At 40.5% G+C, this 20723-nt stretch overlaps 1 protein-coding gene across 1 annotated transcript in view; it reads left to right on the forward strand.

Moving 5' to 3' along the window:
- The window catches only part of MNAT1 (MNAT1 component of CDK activating kinase), a 112560-nt gene that overhangs the window by 18381 nt on the left and 73456 nt on the right, over positions 1-20723 (forward strand). Inside the window, exons 4-6 of the mRNA XM_063440434.1 lie at positions 1218-1321; positions 3578-3718; positions 11702-11827. Of these exons, the coding sequence (XP_063296504.1) occupies positions 1218-1321; positions 3578-3718; positions 11702-11827 (371 nt within the window). The remainder of the gene's footprint in view (positions 1-1217; positions 1322-3577; positions 3719-11701; positions 11828-20723) is intronic.

Genomic DNA, 20723 nt, shown 5'->3' on the forward strand with positions numbered 1-20723 from the left:
GATACTCGAAACACCTAAAACATTTTAGCTTGCTGAAGTGCTTTATGTGTGAAGAGTGTGTCCTCTCCTTTTTTTATTTTTTTAAGATAACGTGCAGATTTCAATGGAAATTGACACTTTTACAAATTAACCTTGTTACACCTCCCTGGCTGCCAATCAGACAACCGATCCTGTTACTTACTGGTTTGATTAGCTTAGTGGAGCTAAACCCAAGAGGCATCAATTGCCCAGAGCACCTGCCTTGCAAAGACTATTCATTGAGCTGCATTGGGAAATCTGTGATTGGACAGCCATAGAAAGTCTGGGCGGGGTTAGAAGGGGAGGGCTTGCAAAGACTAAAGACAAAGATATCCCTCCAATGACAAAAATTGCATGATTTCATTGGGTTATGTCTGCTTAAAAGTGATAAAAAAAAAAACGCTTTTGCATCAATCAGTCACCAAAGAAAGGCTCATCAAACATTTGGATGGAAGCAAAGCTAATCAATGACCGGGAGGAAGCATAATAAAGGCAAGGGGAGATATATCAAAGTTTTAAAAAGTACTGAAAAGATATAAGAGGGGTAGGATCACTCATGGGACGTGCCTGCTGGTTTCCATGGTGATTATATCATTTTGGTACTTTGACCTATCTTTCAGAACACAGCACTTTAGTAAATCTTTCCCATAGTTGCTATTTCTCCTCCTTCGGTGCAATGGGGTATTGCCAGTGCAGAAGTGTATGGCATGTGGCAACTGCAAAATATTTAATATCAATTTAAAAACGTCAAAAATGATCATTACATGAAAAAAAAAAAAGTCCTAGGAGCTTTGTGATGCTAGCAGTGTAATTTCCAGAGAAGTGACAGCGCCTCAGAGCTCGTTGGGTTATGCAGATTCTGTTTGAGTGATGGACATGACATTAAGTGCAATAAGACAATATTCTAGAGAGAGTGTGTACAGAGGGTGAGCAGGACTGACGTACTGCCGAGTTAAATCCATCAGTGGGAATTATGAGCTGTTCGATTAAAGAGCGGGCAGTTTTCTGAAATTGTTTGTAAATTGCATATGAGAAGCATTGGATTGCACAAACATTATCAAGATTGATATTTTCAGAGTCAATGGAACAGCCGCCGCTATTTGTACCTGTTTATTTGTTAATGGAGGGATAATGCTTATTTTTTGCGAAGTGTTCCTTGAATCATTTGTATGGTTTTCTTCCTTGCCTTTCCTCTGCAGTATACAACCTGACCAACAATGTGGATATTGAGGACACAAGAAGAAAAATCGATTTGTACAAAAATAATAATAAGGAAACAATCCAAAAAAACAAGGTTAAAATGGTTAGTTTGCAATTGTATGTTTTGTTGTGCTTTTTGGCTACTTGATCCAGGAATGGATTTTACATCCATTTTTTAGGTCTAAGGAAGTTGTAAATGGTTTAATATTTAACAATAATTATTTTTTTCAGGATAAAAGTTATGAGAAGAAACCCTCATCAACTGCCCATGCTTCTGCCTAACCAGTCGCTTGTCTAGTACAATCAGTCTATTTTTGTGTGTGTGTGTATTATTAACCAACAGTCAATTTATAAAACACTTTTATATTTGTGCATATAATTTTGCCCACTCTCCAATTTAATCTCCTTGGTGGACTCATTAAACATTCTCTTGGTTTCCTGGTTACCATCTCTTATCAAGCCCCAATACTGCTGTAAGAAAGTCAGTGCTTTATCAGCTGATCGTCTGCAATAAGCAAAGCCTGATTTCAAAACTGTCAAGCCCCAATACTGCTGTAAAAAAGTCTGAGCTCCATCAGCTGATTGTCTGCAATAAGCAAGGTAGCCTTCTGGAAGACCACACTAAGACTCTATCCTGAACAGCATAATTTATATTTAATTTAACCACCCTGTACATTTATTTTATATATCCTGTGTGCATTGTATATTTTCTTGCCTTTATATCTTGTCTGTCATGCTAAAGTGAAGTTTTGCTAGCCCTGTATGCCCTGTGAACAGGAGGGAAGGGGGAGTGTCTGGCACTGCGAGCAGGAGGGAAGGGGGAGTGTCTGGCACTGCGAGCAGGAGGGAAGGGGGAGTGTCTGGACTGCGAGCAGGAGGGAAGGGGGAGTGTCTGGCACTGCGAGCAGGAGGGAAGGTGGAGTGGCTGGCACTGTGAGCTGGAGGGAAGGTGGAGTGGCTGGCAGTGCGAGCTGGAGGGAAGGGGGAGTGGCTGGCAGTGCGAGCTGGAGGAAAGGGGGAGTGGCTGGCACTGCGAGCTGGAGGGAAAGGGGAGTGGCTGGCACTGCGAGCAGGAGGGAAAGGGGAGTGGCTGGCACTGCGAGCAGGAGGGGAAGGGGTTGTGTCTGGCACTGCGAGCAGGAGGGAAGGGGGAGTGTCTGGCACTGCGAGCAGGAGGGAAGGGGGAGTGTCTGGCACTGCGAGCAGGAGGGAAGGGGGAGTGTCTGGCACTGCGAGCAGGAGGGAAGGGGGAGTGTCTGGCACTGCGAGCAGGAGGGAAGGGGGAGTGTCTGGCACTGCGAGCAGGAGGGAAGGGGGAGTGTCTGGCATTGCGAGCAGGAGGGAAGGTGGAGTGGCTGGCACTGCGAGCTGGAGGGAAGGGGGAGTGGCTGGCAGTGCGAGCTGGAGGGAAGGGGGAGTGGCTGGCACTGCGAGCTGGAGGGAAGGGGGAGTGGCTGGCACTGCGAGCTGGAGGGAAAGGGGAGTGGCTGGCACTGCGAGCAGGAGGGGAAGGGGTTGTGGCTGGCACTGCGAGCAGGAGGGAAGGGGGAGTGTCTGGCACTGCGAGCAGGAGGGAAGGGGGAGTGTCTGGCACTGCGAGCAGGAGGGAAGGGGGAGTGTCTGGCACTGCGAGCAGGAGGGAAGGGTGAGTGTCTGGCACTGCGAGCTGGAGGGAAGGGGGAGTGGCTGGCACTGCGAGCTGGAGGGAAGGGGGAGTGGCTGGCACTGCGAGCTGGAGGGAAGGGGGAGTGGCTGGCACTGCGAGCTGGAGGGAAGGGGGAGTGGCTGGCACTGCGAGCTGGAGGGAAGGGGGAGTGGCTGGCACTGTGAGCAGGAGGGAAGGGGGAGTGGCTGGCACTGTGAGCAGGAGGGAAGGGGGAGTGGCTGGCACTGTGAGCAGGAGGGAAGGGGGAGTGGCTGGCACTGCGAGCAGGAGGGAAGGGGGAGAGGCTGGCACTGCGAGCAGGAGGGAAGGGGGAGTGGCTGGCTTGCTCTGCAGACATACAGCCACTCTGCACTCTTGTGGCAGTGGGAAGAAAGACAAGAATCAGACAGGGAATATCTTTACTGTCTTGCGACTGGTTGCAGCCACAGCACAAAGCGGCCATAGAACAGGCGGGCCGCAAATATATTCGTTGTGGGGCGCAAGTTTGACATGCTTGCTATACACTAAGCGCAGCTTTATTTTCTTTTCTGGCATGGTCCTTGTTTAAGAGTATTTAAAACATAAATATGTATATATACTTTTGGCAATTTTCGTTGGCATGCTGTACAGATAACATTTTATGCTTTGTAAAGTGCCACCATACTTGCCTGATAGGTGCATGTAAAAATACTGTTTTATGCTTGTTCCATATAGACTAGGGAGCAGGAGGAACTGGAGGAAGCTTTGGAATTCGAGAAGCAAGAAAATGAACAGAGGAAAATGCATCTGCAAAAAGAGGAACAACTACAACAGATGTTAAAAAGGAAAAATAAGCAAGAACTTCTGGATCAGCTGGTATGTGCCTGCGAGGTCTCATTTATAACACTTTATTATGTGCCTGCGAGGTCTCATTTATAACTCTTTATTTGTTTGAGTGATACTTCCTTCGCCAATTTAATTTAAAAATATAATAAGGTATGTTTGGCCAATAAAGGCAAACAAGCCGGCATTAATGACATGATATGGTAAAGCGTCTCTTCCAGTGCCTATATGCAAGTGGATTTGTCAAATATTACTCGTTATTTACTTAATATATTTTTAAATAATACAATAATTATTTATTTTAACATGCCCTTCGTTTTTGAATTCCCTCCACCCTAAAGAGTTTAACATAAATAAATATGCATACATGGAAGTTTACATGTCAAAAAATAGGACCTGCGTGTTTCCCAGCATTTAAGATCCCTGTCTTTGGAGTTCTGGTTCTAGACTAGCCTGCTTTACAGCTGTACGGCTTCAACCTATGAACATAAAATGTAATCCTTGTAATCATTGATTACCTCGCTCCATTGAAAACTCCCTTATCTATTGTTAAATATGCTTGGTAATTTAGCCATGCACAAAATAGCTCAGATTTCTTCAGTTAAAGTGTAGCTATCATTTGCCAGGATTTTTAATATTTTGTTTACTTATCCCTATATTTAACATACATACTTGTGAGGTGTGAAAAATAAAATTAAATGTAGGAATTCACCACTCTTTAACCTGCAGCTGGATGCTCCCTGTCAATCATTGTTATACGCTCTGTCCTTTGCACCTGGCAGTCAGCATACAGAGAGGAGGAGTAATTAAACAATGTTTCTATTCCTTCTCTTCATTTGCATTGTATGCCCTGGCTGTGCCTTGTCAGTACTTATAATGTTAAATGAATGTAAATTTTTAATATAAATTTGAAAGAAAATGAAGAATCTCTTTAAAAAATAAATTAACACATGCCCATAAGAAAAAGATTAACACACGTTATAGGTTATTTTAATTGTTTTATTCAGTGATGCAAATTCCAAAGTAGTGACTGTTCTTCTTCTTCTTCTTTTTTTTTTTTTTTTTAAATCTTGCATTGACGTCAGTAGAGACTTGACTTAGGAGTTGAATTCACTGTTTTTTTACATTGTCGTTTTCGTGCCCCCAGGTCTTAAACATACACAGTATATAGACGGTGGGTTTCTAGTCCTCCCCGATCTCCTGTATCTGGGATACTTTTACAGGCTTTTCAGAGTCTAGGTTCGTTGAACAACCCAATCCTGTAACTTGCAGAACAGCAAATTCTGCTTACCGTACATTGTTACCGTGTGAGCTAAAGACAAAGCACATTTATCTGCAACAGGATCACTATCTTGCAGAAGGTTTGTATTTAAAAGAAAAATAGAGAGAGAGAAATCAGCGCTAGGTTGCCACACAAAAAGGTAATGATAATAAGGCTGCAATCCTCAAAGGGGAGCCCCCTATAATCCCCTAATGGTAAGAAAAGATACAGAGCAAAACAGAAAAAGGTTGCGCCTAAGATATACAATAAAACATATCAAATGTATAAAATAGTACAGTGATGTAGAATAAATTATAAAATAAATAGTTGGCAAAGGTCCAAAACACTTATCATAAGTCCATAATGGTAGATGCCATGTGTAAGAACAGGAATCCTGAAATGTAAAAAAGAGTATGTCTTCACAGTAGAGTGCTTGAAATCCAGTAGAGTAAATATGTGGAGAAAAAAACAAAAGGAACTCCAATGGCACAGTATATAGATGAATAAAGGTGGTATGCAAAATGAAAATAATCTTACTCACACTTTTCAGAGCTGAAACCTAGCTCTGGTATGGCACACGTGAAGTGGAATGACCCCCACTCAAGGGTATGCGGAGTAATATTTGATTGGCGAGTATCTGGCTCAGATTCGACGTCCAAGTTGATATTATCCGACCCAGGGAAAAGATAAAATATATAGTGCTCTCTGTATGGTGGTTAGGAGGTATAAATAAAATATAAATATACTACTCACAGTATATAGAGCAGACTTGTACTGCTCAATGAAAGCGCTTGGGTGGTATAATCCCCACCTAAGGATTCTTTAGGCTTCTTGTCAGATTGGAAATATATGTGTAGTCAGGCGAAGAAAAGAAAAAAAAGAAGAAAATGGCTATAAAGTATTTTACGCCAAAATAATTTCTTTATTATAAGGTAATAAAATTAATATCTAAACGCGTTTCGCCTCAAGAGCTTCTTCAAGTAGATAATAGTAAAAAGAGGGGCACACCTGACATACAATGGTTTATATAAGTTACAATCATGTTTGGAATTTTGAAAATCCCACCAATATGCCATCATGAGTAGCATAGTATAGAAATACAGATAAAAATACTGAATAGGACATAAATTATTGTGCATATGGGTCATATGAGGTAAGTACATACATTTAAATTATAAAACGAGGGTTTAATGAGCTTAAAATACATATTATAAAATGATCATGTGACGCGCGGCTAAAAAAACACTTCCGCGTCACATGATCGCGCTGTGAAACGCATGCGTTCCGTTGTATTTAAAAGCAAGAAAAAAAAAAGGAAAACATTTGAATGGAAATGGGGAGAATGCAGCTTACAATGTGCCTTTATGCTTGACCATAACATTTTCTTTTCTTTCAATTGATTTAAGGTGCATTAGCTGCTGGGAAGTCAGATCATTTATTTACACAATAAAAATAGTACAGAGACCATTTCTTCATTTCGCGGTTCTATCCATTTCACAATTACCCGTTCCAGTAGGCTCCACTGTACCATGTAAAAAGCTTTCTGCACATTAATGAATTAGGACAATGACTCTTTTGTGACCGTATCTCTTTCCCTGCGTCCTCTGCTGGTGGCCCTGAAATAAATACCTTATATAGCTAATAACAAGAGCGTTCCCTTTATGTGCCCTGGGCTCTCCGCTCCATATCATGTTCTTTATTATTGCACATTTACAGAGAAACCTAGACATTGGTGCTTAGACAGGGAGCAAAAGGCTTGGGGTCTGTTAGATGAAGCACCTGTGGTTTCTAGAATTGCAAATGCAAAAAAAGAGATGTATGTGTTTTAATATTAAAGACATTATAATAGAATATTTAAAACAGCCATTTATGTCTAGCAGATATCATTTAATGCAGCTTAAAGCAACACTCTGGGCACCATAACCACTTATGTTTCATGCATAGATCATAGTTTCTTACATATGCAGCAATTTGCAAAAACAGCCGTCACTACAAGCTTGCCTGGTCAGGGTCTGATGTCAGAGGAGCACACGGTTCATGTCCCCACATCTCATAAATCATGAAGCAGCAACTTGTTTTTGTCACCTCGAATAGCTAAATAAAAGATTGTTTTGCTAACATTAGGTTAAAATATTTTTTTATTCAATATATATCTGTTCTGTCAAAGCCTGGTAAATGTGTGCAGAGTTTAGTAGCCAGAGCCAAAAACTCAGAATACTGGCAGAATGTTCACACACACTCGGTTATAGTCACACACTTACACACGTAGACATGCATACATCTGTAAATGGCTAGCAACCTGCCTGTACAATCCTTCATATGCATACAGCCAACACACACAAATAGATACACATACATACACACATACATACATAGACATCCACACAGACACATGCTAATTTAATTATTTGACCTCCTCTACCCATTTTATTGGTGCTAAGGAAAGAGCCGATTTGGGAAGCTAGTGTACTGAAGTGACTGCTTTCTTCATTCTTTTTGCACTTCCAAACTCTATCGTCACCAGAACAACTACAGCTTATTGTATTTGTTCTGGTGAGTATAGTCGGTCCCTACAGGCTTTTTTAAATGTAAACACTGACTTTTTGCATTGAGATGCTGAACTTTCCTCATAGAGATGCATTGGCTCAATGCATCTCTAGGAGGAGATGCTGTTTGGTCAAGGTGGTGTTTGGCTCTGCCCTCCGACCCCCTGTTCTTGACTGAGATCTTCAGAATTGACTATCTCAGTCTATCTAATGCTTTCCTATGGGAAAGCATTGTGATTGGCTGAGATCAACAATTCTGATGATGCCAGCCAAGAAGGTAGATCGGGGTGGGTCTAGACTCAAGGAGCACTGTACTGTGCTGGAAAAAGGTGAGCAAATCACCCTTCTAACCCGAAGTAAGGGGGGTTAGCCACCTAAACAGCGATTATAGAACTATAGTGTCAGGAATACACATTTGCTGCATATTAATATATGTCTAATCCTTGATAAATATATTAGTTACAATCAATAGGTGAACTGAACACTCTGTGCTATTATAGGGACATGGAATTGGAAACCCTAATAAAAGTAAACGATCAATAACATAAATCCTAGCACACGATAGAAGATTGTGCTTATAATTTCTCAACGCATGCATTTGCCTATCTTTGAAATTTATTTCAAGGTATACAGTTATTTGGTTATTTCTGTGTTTTCTTTCCAAATTATTTATTTAGAATATATTTCATTATGTTTTTTATCATTTGAGTTTGTGAAGCTACTTGAAAATCCCTTTTTAATTGATCCATATAGAATTACTAACAGATATTTCCTCTTCATTTTAGAAGGCTTAACACATCATGCTTTATTAAAAATATTGACCTGTGGTTGGCCCGAAAGTGCTGACATTTTGATCTATCATATTACTATTTTCTCCTGAAAGTAGCTGTCGTAAGATGCTTGAGTGAGATCTTTGATTTGTTTTGATTATTACATTGATGCTATTGGAAGTATATTCCTGCTTTTCCAGTGAAGGGCAAAGCCATAATCTGCAAAGGTCACTCTTAGACCCCAATTTAATCAAAGGAGGAGCTATATTCAGGGTGGATAGTGGGTCCTGCAGTCATTCATGATTTCTTTAACCATGCACTTCAAGAGGGCGCTACTTGCGTAAGCTTGGATAGTGAATTAAATGATCCGCCTTTCCTCATTGACATGAGTCAATGACATGAGAAGCAAGTGTTCCGGGCATAAAACCACTACTAAAAAAGCATATATATATATATATATATATAGAGCCTTACCTTGTCCGCAGTCTTCAGCGTACTAGTCATGGCGCCCAAGGCCTCGATAGTGTCCGATTCCGTTGAGGAATTTTTAATTTCTTGATTTTAAACCTGTTTTGAAAAGAGCTGCAGTGTTATTGTGGAAAGAGAGAAGTCCACCTTAAATGTTGTATATTCCCTCTGTAACTTACCGTGGAGCTACTTGAAATCTTGGTACATTAGAGGCATTCCTGAGCAGATTTACACAAACGTCTTTTTGGCCTATATGGAGGCCGTACTGCACTCATGTTGCCCCGCTGATTTGTAAGTCGGTTGGAGGATTGATGTATATGCCAAGCAGCTACAGTCCTTGGTGATGCTCCGTCACAAGAAAAAACCTTACCCATGTTTTATGATGGCAAAAAGTTTCCATGTTTGACCCTGAAATGGCTCAGACAGTTTTCTTTGGTTACTGCATGATTGAAGGATTGCAAGCTTTTAAAAAAAAAAAAAAAAACTTTTGTTTTGGTACACACTTTTAAATAACCACAATTTATCTACAGAGCAGCGCAATATGATTTGTTCACAAAGCAGAGCAAACATTGTCATCAGTCCCTACCAGGTACTCCATCAAACTAAAACCTTTATTATTGTCAAAGTATAGACTAACTTTCATACATACGTCAATTCACCCACACATTCCTGAAACAATTAATGGAAGTGGGCATAATATTGTCCATTTGGTTACAGATGCATGTTGAAGTATTGCCCCTCAGTCTTCATCTTCTCTGAGACTGTGCACAGTATTAGTGCATTCTGTAAATCAGCCCGGAACGGCCTTGGATGGTGACCTTCTCCCTTCTTAACAACCACAAAATGTCTCATCAAACACCCCTTTAAGCACCAAGCCTCCTAAATAGCTCCCACTGTGTTTTTCCGAGAATAGTTATTATAAGACAGAGCTTATACTTCATGTTAACGGAGTCCCAGTATTGGGAAGTGACAATACAAGTACTATGTAGGTTCGTAGTCGTCGGTTGACATTTAAACTACCGTGAATATTCAAATTTGGCAGGTGAAAAGTAGTTATCTGTGCGTGTTTGGTATTCTGGGACGCTTGTTTGGGGGTAGAATCGAACTTTGTAACTAACACCAATTCTACTAGTGCCCTGAGGTAAGTTTACGGTACGAGGGAGGTGGCTTAGGCTCACGTTTGTACTGATGCTGAGGTTGTGCTATATCCGTTGGTCATTGCTAGTCAACAGGTTAAGTAACATCATATAACTGAAGCAACCAAGAATTAATTATTAGGTGATATGGAGGGCCAGTTTCAGTGGGCAGTGTCCCGAAATTCAGGTAGTGACTGCTGCATAAGTGTCCTGGGTGGGCCCCAGTTGCACAAATGGGGCAACCGTTGCTGAATCTCAGGCATGGGTTGCTGTGGCAGGTTGCGGTCTTGAAGGACATAGAGTCTGGCGGGAGTCCCAATGTTCCCAGAAGCGACCTTGCCTCCTGTAGCTTCCTGATGGGTTATTTGGCTTCTCCATGGAGCACCGTCCGGGTGTGTGACATGCGCCACTGATATGGTATGTTGCGTGCGCGCAGGAGGGCGGTAAATGGTTGTAAGGGTTTTCTGTCATGCCATGGTGCCCCCCAAGAGGTCGGCATAGAAGGTCACGCCTATGCCTTCAAAGGCATATGGGGAGTGACCCCGCATAGCGTTGAGAACTGCGGCCTTGTCTTGCCCACTCTGGAACCGCACTATGAGGTCCATAGATGCTGCGCCCGGGGCCTGAGCCGGTTTAGGCATCCAGAAAATGCTGTCTAGGATTGTTGCATCAGCCCGTTTGACACAGCATTTTTAAAGAGGCACAGATGTATAAATGTAAAAAGAAGACTTGCGTTTTTCCCCTTAGAAAATATAGAATTTTGTTTTATAAGTCAGAAATCTGAGCTCTTGTTTTAAACTTGCTCTTTACATTAGTGTACTTGTATATTACTCTCACTGAACTATTTGATCTCGGTTTGCTTTTTGAAGGTCATGATAATAAATGTGAAATATAGTATTAATTGAATTAGTATTGGTAAACTCACATAAGAGGCAAGCATATCAAATAAACTTGGAGACAAGCCAGAGATAAGTATTGTGTAGTTGTTTTTTTTTTATTTTATTTATTTAAATGATCTAGTTTTGTGTTCTATGTGTTCCTTCCCAAGTTGCTCGTTGTCTGAGCAAAGATGTCATACTCTATTTGTCAACCAGCAGTAAAAAAATAAATAATAAAAATAAATTAATCAATGGAAAGGCTTATGGCAACCCTTCACTAGATGTCTGGTTAATTCCCAAATGTTTGGTTAGACACCTGTTGAAGTGACAAAGTCATTGAGGATGGTAGGAGGTCTTCTAGACAATCAGTGGGAAATGTGGAGCTACTCTTGGTGTTGTCTGTCCGTCTATCTATCTAGAGATAGACATCTAGGTAAATATAGAGGTAGTTGTATTTTGTTACTCAGTTAATCATAAGATTCTAAGCTATTCTTCCACCGTGGCGAGAATCCCATATTATTCCTATCTCTCGGTGTTTGATAATGTATTGTGACACTTCTTTCCATATCGATCAAGGTGTATACCGAGTTGACTTGCCTTCTTTAACATCACAATTTTTATGTTCTATGTTGAAGTCCAAAATCTTTGAAAAAACAAACCAAAAAAAAACAACAAAACATGAACTCAAGCCCTAATAACAGTGAATTCTTTGTAAAGTGCAAATGGCTTCAGGTGAAATCTAATAAGAAGGCATTTTAATGCATTCTAAATTAGATTAGCCTCTTTCCCCTCTTTTGTTTTTCTGAAATGAACGAACTTAAGCTTTTAATAGTGTTTGTGGTGAAAGAATTGCCTGCATTTTGATAAACGTATTCAGGAAACAAATGCTGTGTATTATCCTAGAATGTGTTTGATGTTTAACTATGGTGTGCTCTATCTCTCTCTTTAATAATACAGGAGACTTCTCACCTTCCTGCATCCATTGTGTTGGCTCAGCACAAAGGCAAGTCCAGCCAGATAGAAATGCAGATCGAAAAACCCAAGCCATTAAAAACAGTTACGTTTTCCACCGGCATCAAAATGGTGAGTCAATTTTTTTTTGTATTTTTGTTGTGCAGGTAGATACACAGCATCAGCAAACGCCACAACAGCGTACATAGCATGAGTAATTGCACAGTTTGTGTTTTATGGACAAGCGTAACATAACTGGTTTAACGCAGTAGTGAAATATAGTATATGTATAAGGTAAGACTGTGTTACGTGAGAGTTACGTAGTTTAGGCTAAGTACCGTGTGGTAGAGAGTGGCATCCGTGGTTAACCATTAGGATCAACATTAAGAAAACACGTTAGGCTTAGTGTGCTGCTAGGGTTTATACATGGTGGGCATACACGATATATGTGTCCTAAAGAAAGCTGGGTAAATCTGCCTGTGTAATGTTACTAGCGGAGATAAGTCCTGGGTTGCTTCGACATAATGTAGGATGTGACCACATAAAAGCGTGCAGTTTTAAAAACAGTGGTGGCATACGATTGGTTGCAACATCAGCATGGGTACGGAAGTGCAGATCGAGTAAAGCATGTAACCGCTGGGACCGCTGAGCTGCAGGAGGTGAGTGGTGTAGAAGAGTTCCCCCTCTTTCCCTCTGCTCGAGCTTTCGCCAGAATGCTTCAAAGAGTAAGTAGAGTTTCATTAGGATTAGCTCTGTCTGGTGTCCGCCATCTTGGGTCGGCTGAGAGAGCATGCTTTATGCCACTGCTTGTGCATGTGCCTGGCCACAGATCCACCAGCGACCAGTAAGTTTGGCTGAGCTGATGGGGCCGGGATAACCCCCACCGGCGGGGGGGGCGGGGTCCCGTACTTCGTCAGCTTGTTCTAGCCAGAGAGGTAGCGCGGAGAATGGCCGCTTCTTCCGCACTCTCACCTCCAGGTAGGCCTCAGTAGCGGTACGGGCTCAAACTGCTTGTCGGGCGCCTGTAAAGCTTTGGGCTGGAGCAGAGTTGATTTTGGGCTAACTCCAGCTCATGGATTGCCGTTTGTTAGCTCTGAAAATACAGATTTTAGGGTAATTTCTGCGATTCTCTAAGCGCTTACTCTGCATGCGACCATTCAGTTTGGCAGCCAGGCCCCGCCCCCGGTGAGTCCGTTACTTCACATAATATAATAAAAATAGAACGACCATTGACTGTATGAGTGTTTTTTGTTAAAGTGTGATATTCAATAATACTAACTCTTATCCTCAGAGGATAAAGAAATAAGGCCAGATAGAGATCCAACCCTACAACATGTCACGCCAGCAAATTACTTCCATATGTAACATGTCGGTTTAAGTGACACTATGCCAAATGCCATCCCATAATGATGACTTAGTAGCAGTAGCTGATACATATGTACTATTGTTTTATAGATTTAAACAAAAAAAACAGGAGCTTTACTTGTCCTGTATATACTTTCTAGCACAGTGTGTAAAAGTGCACTATGTCATGTTTGAATAACTGGTAAACTAAGGCTTGATAATTTGCTTTGAATCGAGGAGCCATTTTTAAAAAAATGTTTGAACTAACAAAGCTTTACGTTTAAAGACACATCTGCAACATCCCATATCGGTGGCGCATCTTAAATTTACACATAAAGAAGACTAGCACCAATCATCATGGGCATTTAACTTATGCAGATTATGAATATATTCTGATGTGACACAACAGATGTTTTATGCAGTATATCAGCTTTTTTAATTTGGCTTTTTGTGGCCATGAGCAGGCCTTGTATTTTTAGAATTAAAGGAACAATGTATGAATGTATTTCTGACATGATAGTGTTAAATTAATTATTTAGGTCACTAGCCCCCCTGAGATCAAAGTAAAAAGGTGTTTTAAACTCACCTTTCTTTCACACTCCGCACAGATCTCGCTGTGGCTAACTCTGCTTCAATGGCTGAGATAATCAATCTTGGTAAGCATAGAAAAGCATTGGGAGGCTATTGCGCATGTGTGGCAAAACACTGTGCTGCGCCAATCCGCATCTTTTCATGGAGATGCTTAGAATCAATGCATCTCTATGGGGAACAATTAGAGCCTCCATGCAGAGTGTGGAGATGCTGAATGCCATTGCTGCACCTCTAATGGTCGTCTGAGTGACTGCCACTAGATAAGGCAGTGTTTACATTAAGAAGCCTGGAGGGACATGCAATAGACACCAGAACCATTACATTAAGCTGTAGTGTCCCTTTAAAGTACCAATATTGACAGACACTCTCGCTCACACACACACACGCGCACACTAGCAATTTATTTGTTTCATTTTAATTTGCGTCTAACTTACCTTTGAAGTAGATCATTTACCTGGGATCCAGTAGAGCTGCTATGATCCTGTAATCTCTTCTTGCTCTGCTTCCTTGCACGCCATTTAGTGATGCTGGGTTTGAGAGTGAAGTCATATATTGGCTCCCGGCATCACAGCAGGGCGCGTGAGGAAGCAGAGCAAAATGAACAGGAAGATTACAGCTCCCTCGCTGCCCATCTCTTTGCTCATAGCTGCCTGCCTCGGGGGAGCCCTAAGGTGGCCAGCTCTTGGGTCAACTGTGACAGGCGGAACACAGAGGGCCTGGTCGCACTCACGAACTCGGTGACACCTGTTGTTCTGCCACTGCACGTTACATCACTTGCATCGGTGCAAGCAGTGTTGAATGGCTAGTCACCATGGCGACCTGGCACCTGGGATTTGTCGAGTCCTGTGTTAAACTGTAGTGATACAATGCCTAAAGGTTTAATACGTTATAATAACTATTCCTTTTCAAGCTGAATTTTTAGGTAAGTTCTTCAACCAGTAAACAACAAATACAGGGTGCGCTGGATAAAATAAACGAAAACGATAACACAAAAAGGAAAGTCTCTATAGGTACAGTGTAGACCTTGAGTAAATGTTCTTCTGTTCTCGCTTTGGAATCGCAGTGGTTGGATATGAAACACAAAAGCAGAGAAGGGGGGGACCAATAGTGCAAAACCGTATGGTAGAGAGGATCACGAACAACACAGACGTAGAGAAATGCCAACTTACAATTTTTAGAGCTAAGCCCAGCTCTAGGTAAAACAGCTTACAGTGGTATTTGATACTCCCCACATGTAGGATATAACTGGGCAATTGGAGTCTCCACACGATTCTTTAAAACTTCTGAGACAGACGTCAGCATATAAAATATATAAAAGAAAAAAACCCAATGGTGCAATAACGTAGGTAGTACTGCAACAACAGACAACACAGAGGTCCTAAGAGTGCCAACTTACAATTTAGAGAGCTATAACCAGCTCTGAGTAAAACAGCATACAGTGGTATTTAAACTCCCCACGTGTAGGATATTCCTCTAGTGATGCTTGTAGTGCCGGTCTTATGAAAAATAAAATCACAAGAGAGGGCCCATAGTGTTTTCCATATGTAAAAATGACAAAGTGATAAAAAGAAACGTACTTACAGTGTTCAGAGCAGCCACACTGCTCTATGAACCAAGCGTAGGTGGAATAATCCCCACCAGGGATTTCTTTTGCAGTACTGGATCTTGTTAAAAATGATGATAAAAAGATCAGCCAGGATAAAACAGCAGCATATTAAGTAAATGAACTAACCCAAAGTAAAAGGTAGTAACAAAATACTTTAATATAATATTTTTACTCTGTTTTATATTTTACATTTACTCAAGGTCTACACTGTACCTATAGAGACTTTCCTTTTTGTGTTATCGTTTTCGTTTATTTTATCCAGCGCACCCTGTATTTGTTGTTTTTTGTTTTCTCCATTTTCTGAAGGGTTTGAGGGTAGCCCTTCCTTTCAGGTGTGCAGCTTTTTTTCCCCCTTGTGATCAGTACTGTAGCGCTGTTCCCCTCCCACCTTTTCTCACTAAAGTTCTTCAACCAGTGTCTTATTTGTTTTTTACAACTTTTTTAAAAATTGTAAAAGAAAAATACAATAAAATAAAAACGTGTATCCCTCATAATACAAATTTTTAAGCTGGATTGTGTGAACTGGGATGAATGAACTTCATACATTGTTACGTGAATCAAGGTTTCAAAGAGAATCTAAGGACGCCACTTTGTCCGATCTACACAAAGAAGCAGAAAGAGAGAGCATAGATAACAGGATATGCAACGTTTTTAGCTGCGAATGGGGGATTAATTGGAAAAATCAAAAGGTGTACGCAGTCAGTGTCTATTTTCACGTGTACCTCTCACACCAGGGCAATTCGATTAAAAGTGCTGTTTTATTCATGTCTAGTGACTGGAATCTCATAAAATTTTAACCCCTTAAAGACGCGGCCTAAGCAACATAACCATTACTGCTCAGTATAGTCGTTATGTCACTAATAGAATATTGGCACCATCCTCCTGTTTGTGTTAGTTTTTTCGTCAAACATTTAAGTGCAATGTCACACAAAAAAACGACTCCCTGGCACCCAGAAACCATCCCTTTCTCAGCTACGTTGATAAGTCAGAATTCTCAATATGAAATGATGTTTAAAGCTCTGTATGTTATGGCAGCATTATTCCGTCAATGGTTTGTAAGGGGTTAATTGAGCTAATTGAGAAATGCTGACTGTCACGGTTTTATCGTTCAATACTTCATAACAGATGACCTGATTGCACGGGAACAGGGCAGACTTTACATTATTATAAAGTTAACCATATGTGACTGCTAGATGAACCTTGATCCAGGTTTTAACTACTTCACTGGCCGGTGAGCTGTGCAGAGCTTGGCTGTGATTGTGTTTTGCCACACTGTTTAATAGCTCTAGCTGTAGAATAACTATCCTGGCCACAAGCATTCTACCACTTTCAGAGCAGTTTTCCTACATGTGCAATCAGGTGGAAAGAAAACAAAATGTCCATCAGGTATAACATTCTCTTCTTGTTTTGACAGATTTTAGACACAACATTTTTAAAGAATTAGAATGATAAAAATAATCATCGCAACTTCTACACTCTTAACAGGGACAATATTCTCTCTTCAACAGCACCTTGGCTCAGCATTTCTTTCAATAAATTTTCACGCCAAACAAACTAATACTAGTGCTTTTAATGTTAAATATGTTAGAAGTCCAAGTCACCGTTAAGAGAGAGAAAAAAAGTTAAAAATAAAATAAAAATCACCTTATTTCAATAGACGTTATTGGCTATGTTTATGGTGTGAACGTAAACGTATAAAAGGGCCTACATTATGCAGACAGAATTCTTAACAAAATTAAAGGGACACTATAGGCATCAAAACAACTTTAGCTTAATGAAGCAGTTTTGGTGTATAGATCATGCCCCCTCTCACTGCTCCGTTCTCTGCAATTTAGGAGTCAAATCACTTTTTGTTTCTCTTTATGCAGCCTTACCCCCACACCTCCTGATGTAGTAAGACACAAATGTTACTCTGCAGAGTAACAGTAAATGGGACCCAAGCTTTCCTCTCATGTTAAACTTTATGGCAGAGGGTGGGCTCATAGCACACAAGTTGTTGTTTCTATGTAGCACCAGTGGCTTGTACTGCACAGTATTGTTCATATAATGTCTTGTAGACTTAAACGATCACTATAGGGCCAGGAACACAAACATGTATTCCTGACCCTATAGTGTTTAACCCACCATAGGGAACGCATTAAATTGGCTAAAACCGGCATGGGGCGGGGCCAAATGCTGTTTTGGCCAATCAGGACCTCCGTATAGAGATGCATCGAATCAATGCATCTCTATGAGGAAAATTCAGCGTCTCCATGCAGAGCTGCTTTCTGTGCAGCCCTGGGCCAGGAAGCCCCTTTCAGTAGCCATCTGAGTGGCCACTTGGAAGTGTCCCTATGGGCAATGTAAAATTTAGCTTTCCTCTGAAAAGGCAGTGTTTACATGAAAATGCCTGATGGGAGCTATTATACTTACCAGAACAACTACATTAAGCTGTGACTATAGTGTCCCTTTATTTGTGTTAATGAACTATACTCCTCCTGGTACTCTGGTCCTGGTCCTGGACATGTGGGATTTCCGAAGGGCTGCACCCAGCACCTTACATTTCGTCTGTGTGGTATCACATTCTATCTTTTCATGTTTCAAATTGTTCCCAGGCATAAATTGTTTACAAACCAGTGCACTAATCCATGGGGGCAGAGAATGCTTTATTTAACGTCCATAGAAGTGATCATACACCCACTGTATTGAGAATTTATAAGACAGAGCTTACTAATGTTACTTCACCTGGAAAAAACGAGCAGTAAATCATTGTAAAGCAGTGACATCATGTGTTTTGTGAGTCCAGTGCTCATGGTATTGTCAGGATCTTCTTACTTGGTTAGATTGGAAAATAAGAGCAGCTGTAGACAAAATAGCATAAAAAGTAGTTCTGCACCTGGCCATACATCGGTTTTTAATATTTTCTAATAATAACCCTTTTATGTTATAGATATCTGAGCAATCCCTCAATCCAATATTTCTAAGGCAAGAAAACGAATCCTTTTCTCCTTTGTCTGGTTATTGTAGCAATAAAGGGTGCAGCTCTTGATGTATCACTTTGCCATTAAGATTTCAGAATTCTGTGTAATGATCTGTACTATTGATGTAGGGTTTGAAAGCAGATATCTCAGAAGAATATAGCTTTGTGAAAGAGACTAAAGAGACTATTTTTCTGTGTTGTTCATATAAGCACACGCTGGATCAAATTATTCAAATCAGTCTGTCATCAATTTTCTGTTTGCTTTTGTAGAGCTAACATTGTGATGTATTTTAGGAAGGATACACATAATGAAACGGTTTGTTAAACATTGTATACTGATCACATAACGAATGTAAAAATCTTGAGCTCGTGAAAATCATTAGTTCGCTGTGTACAGTCATTAAAATGACTCAGTTGGTTAATGTACCAACTGTAATTTCATTGAATCCTCACTTATGTTCCAGTTATGTTATTAAAACAATCTTTCAAATTTGCAAATTCAGCAAAATGATTCCCATTGGGTTATAAAAACAATTCTGTCCAGAAAATACAACTGAAACAAAAAATCTAAATGTTTAATTTTTCAAAAATACTGTGCTATCTTGAGTCTTATTTAAAGGCATAAGTGATTTTTGTTTTAAATCAAATACCTGCTTTGTGTAACTTAAATAACTTAGCGGTATGGATAATATACTATCTTGTTCCATAGCAGTGTAGTGGGATAATCTACTGTTAAAGTGACACAGATATTTCTTAACATACGATAATTGTTTCCCTCCCCCGTAATTTATATTTTATTGCCAATATTGCAAACATATAGTTCAAAGCAGAGAAACATTTCGACACTGTATGAAATAAAGAAATATACAGTGAATTATCCAAACATTTGTATTCAAGACACTATATGCACCACAACCACTTTAGCTCAATGTAGTGTTTCTGGGACAGAGAACCTGTCCCTGCAGCCTCAACAATACAAACTCTGCCTTTTCTGAGTTTTTGTGTTTTACATGTGGTCTAAGTCAGAGTGACAGCCATTATAGGGACTTCCTGGGTTTGGTCATGCGAACATTGCAGTACAAATGTGTACGGTCTCCACACTTTACATAGAGGTGCATTGCGTCAATGCATCTCTGAGGAGATGTTGATTGGTGCAGAAAGGCGGTTGCCGCGCATGCACACTGGGACTGCTTTGGTTTATATATTTTCCATCTGCTTGACAAAATTGACCACATGCGGAGCAACTTTATCAAGTTCTGTCATGTCTCTCAGCCATCACTTCTCTCATCCCGAGACAATATCTATGGAGACTCCCATGGTCTTACAGGATAATTCATAGACCTCAGTGAGAATACAGCACGGACATGGCGTCTGGAGAGTATCCATTGGATGCTAGTGGTTGTTGCCGCGAGGGACAGATTTAGGTAAATAAAGCTCGCCTTCCCCTGCACCCCGTGGCTCCCAGACTCCAAGTGATGAAGTATGATCCCTGTATTCCAGAAGTTAAGAACCACTGCCATAGATTGTTTCCTTCTTTTTTCTTCATATTTCTCTTTGCTTACACCCCCACACCCCTTTTCTTTGAAAGCCTTCAGGTAATCACCACCTGTACTACGTTGGCTGAAGAGTCTCTTTACAATAGAAAATAAATTGCTTGTCAGTTTATGGAAAATCAGATATTCAGATTTCAAGTAGCTCTTTTCACTTGGCTACCAAGAAGCCATGATGTAATGTGAATAAGATTTGTTTATTTAAGTGCTTTTTGAATATTTTGAAAGTAAGATTATATTTAGCTGCGTGCTAAGCACGTCTGTTGTGCAAGAGTTGTCTCTTCATTCCTCTTTAATAATAAATCCACTCTGTGTATTCAGCTAAAGGGCTTCTTGCCAAAAAGAACAGGTTCAACTTGTCTGTAAGGATTTACACTCTGGTAAATGGCACAACTGCTTTTACAAAGGTCGTAGCAGAGGTCAGAGAGAGTACTCTTCATGGAACCTACAGCTCAAGCATTGACCATGTATATTGAACGTTTCATAGGTATTGGGAGTTTCTGGAAATTGTTTGCAGGAAATACTAGAAGCAGCTGCAGTTGAAGCGTGATGTAAAATCGAATTTTCATTACTTAAGTGTTTCTGAAAAATTTACTTGCAGGGAATTATGGGAATTGTAGTTCAACTGGAGGGCCAAGGCTAGACATTTCCTGACTTAAAATCGAAATAGTAAAGCACACAAAAAGTTAGTGCTATAAAGTAAGCATGTATAATAGGCTAGCCAAATCTGCTTGTATATGTTTGTTCTACAACTTAAATATTAAGTGTACTTTTTGGTGTCCCAAGCTATGCACATTGAGCGAGCCATGACCATCAAATCACTGTATGCAGGGGAATAAAGTTACCCCTATGTTTGCCAGTTTTGGAAAACGAAAAGGTGTAAGGAGGCTTTTGGAAATATTGTTCACAACTTCACATTTCAAAAGAAATGTAGTGGAGTCTCTACCAGACTGTCTATTAAAGACAACTGCCTTCAGA

The sequence above is a fragment of the Pelobates fuscus genome, chromosome 13 (genome assembly GCF_036172605.1).
Source record: "Pelobates fuscus isolate aPelFus1 chromosome 13, aPelFus1.pri, whole genome shotgun sequence".
NCBI lineage: Eukaryota > Metazoa > Chordata > Amphibia > Anura > Pelobatidae > Pelobates > Pelobates fuscus.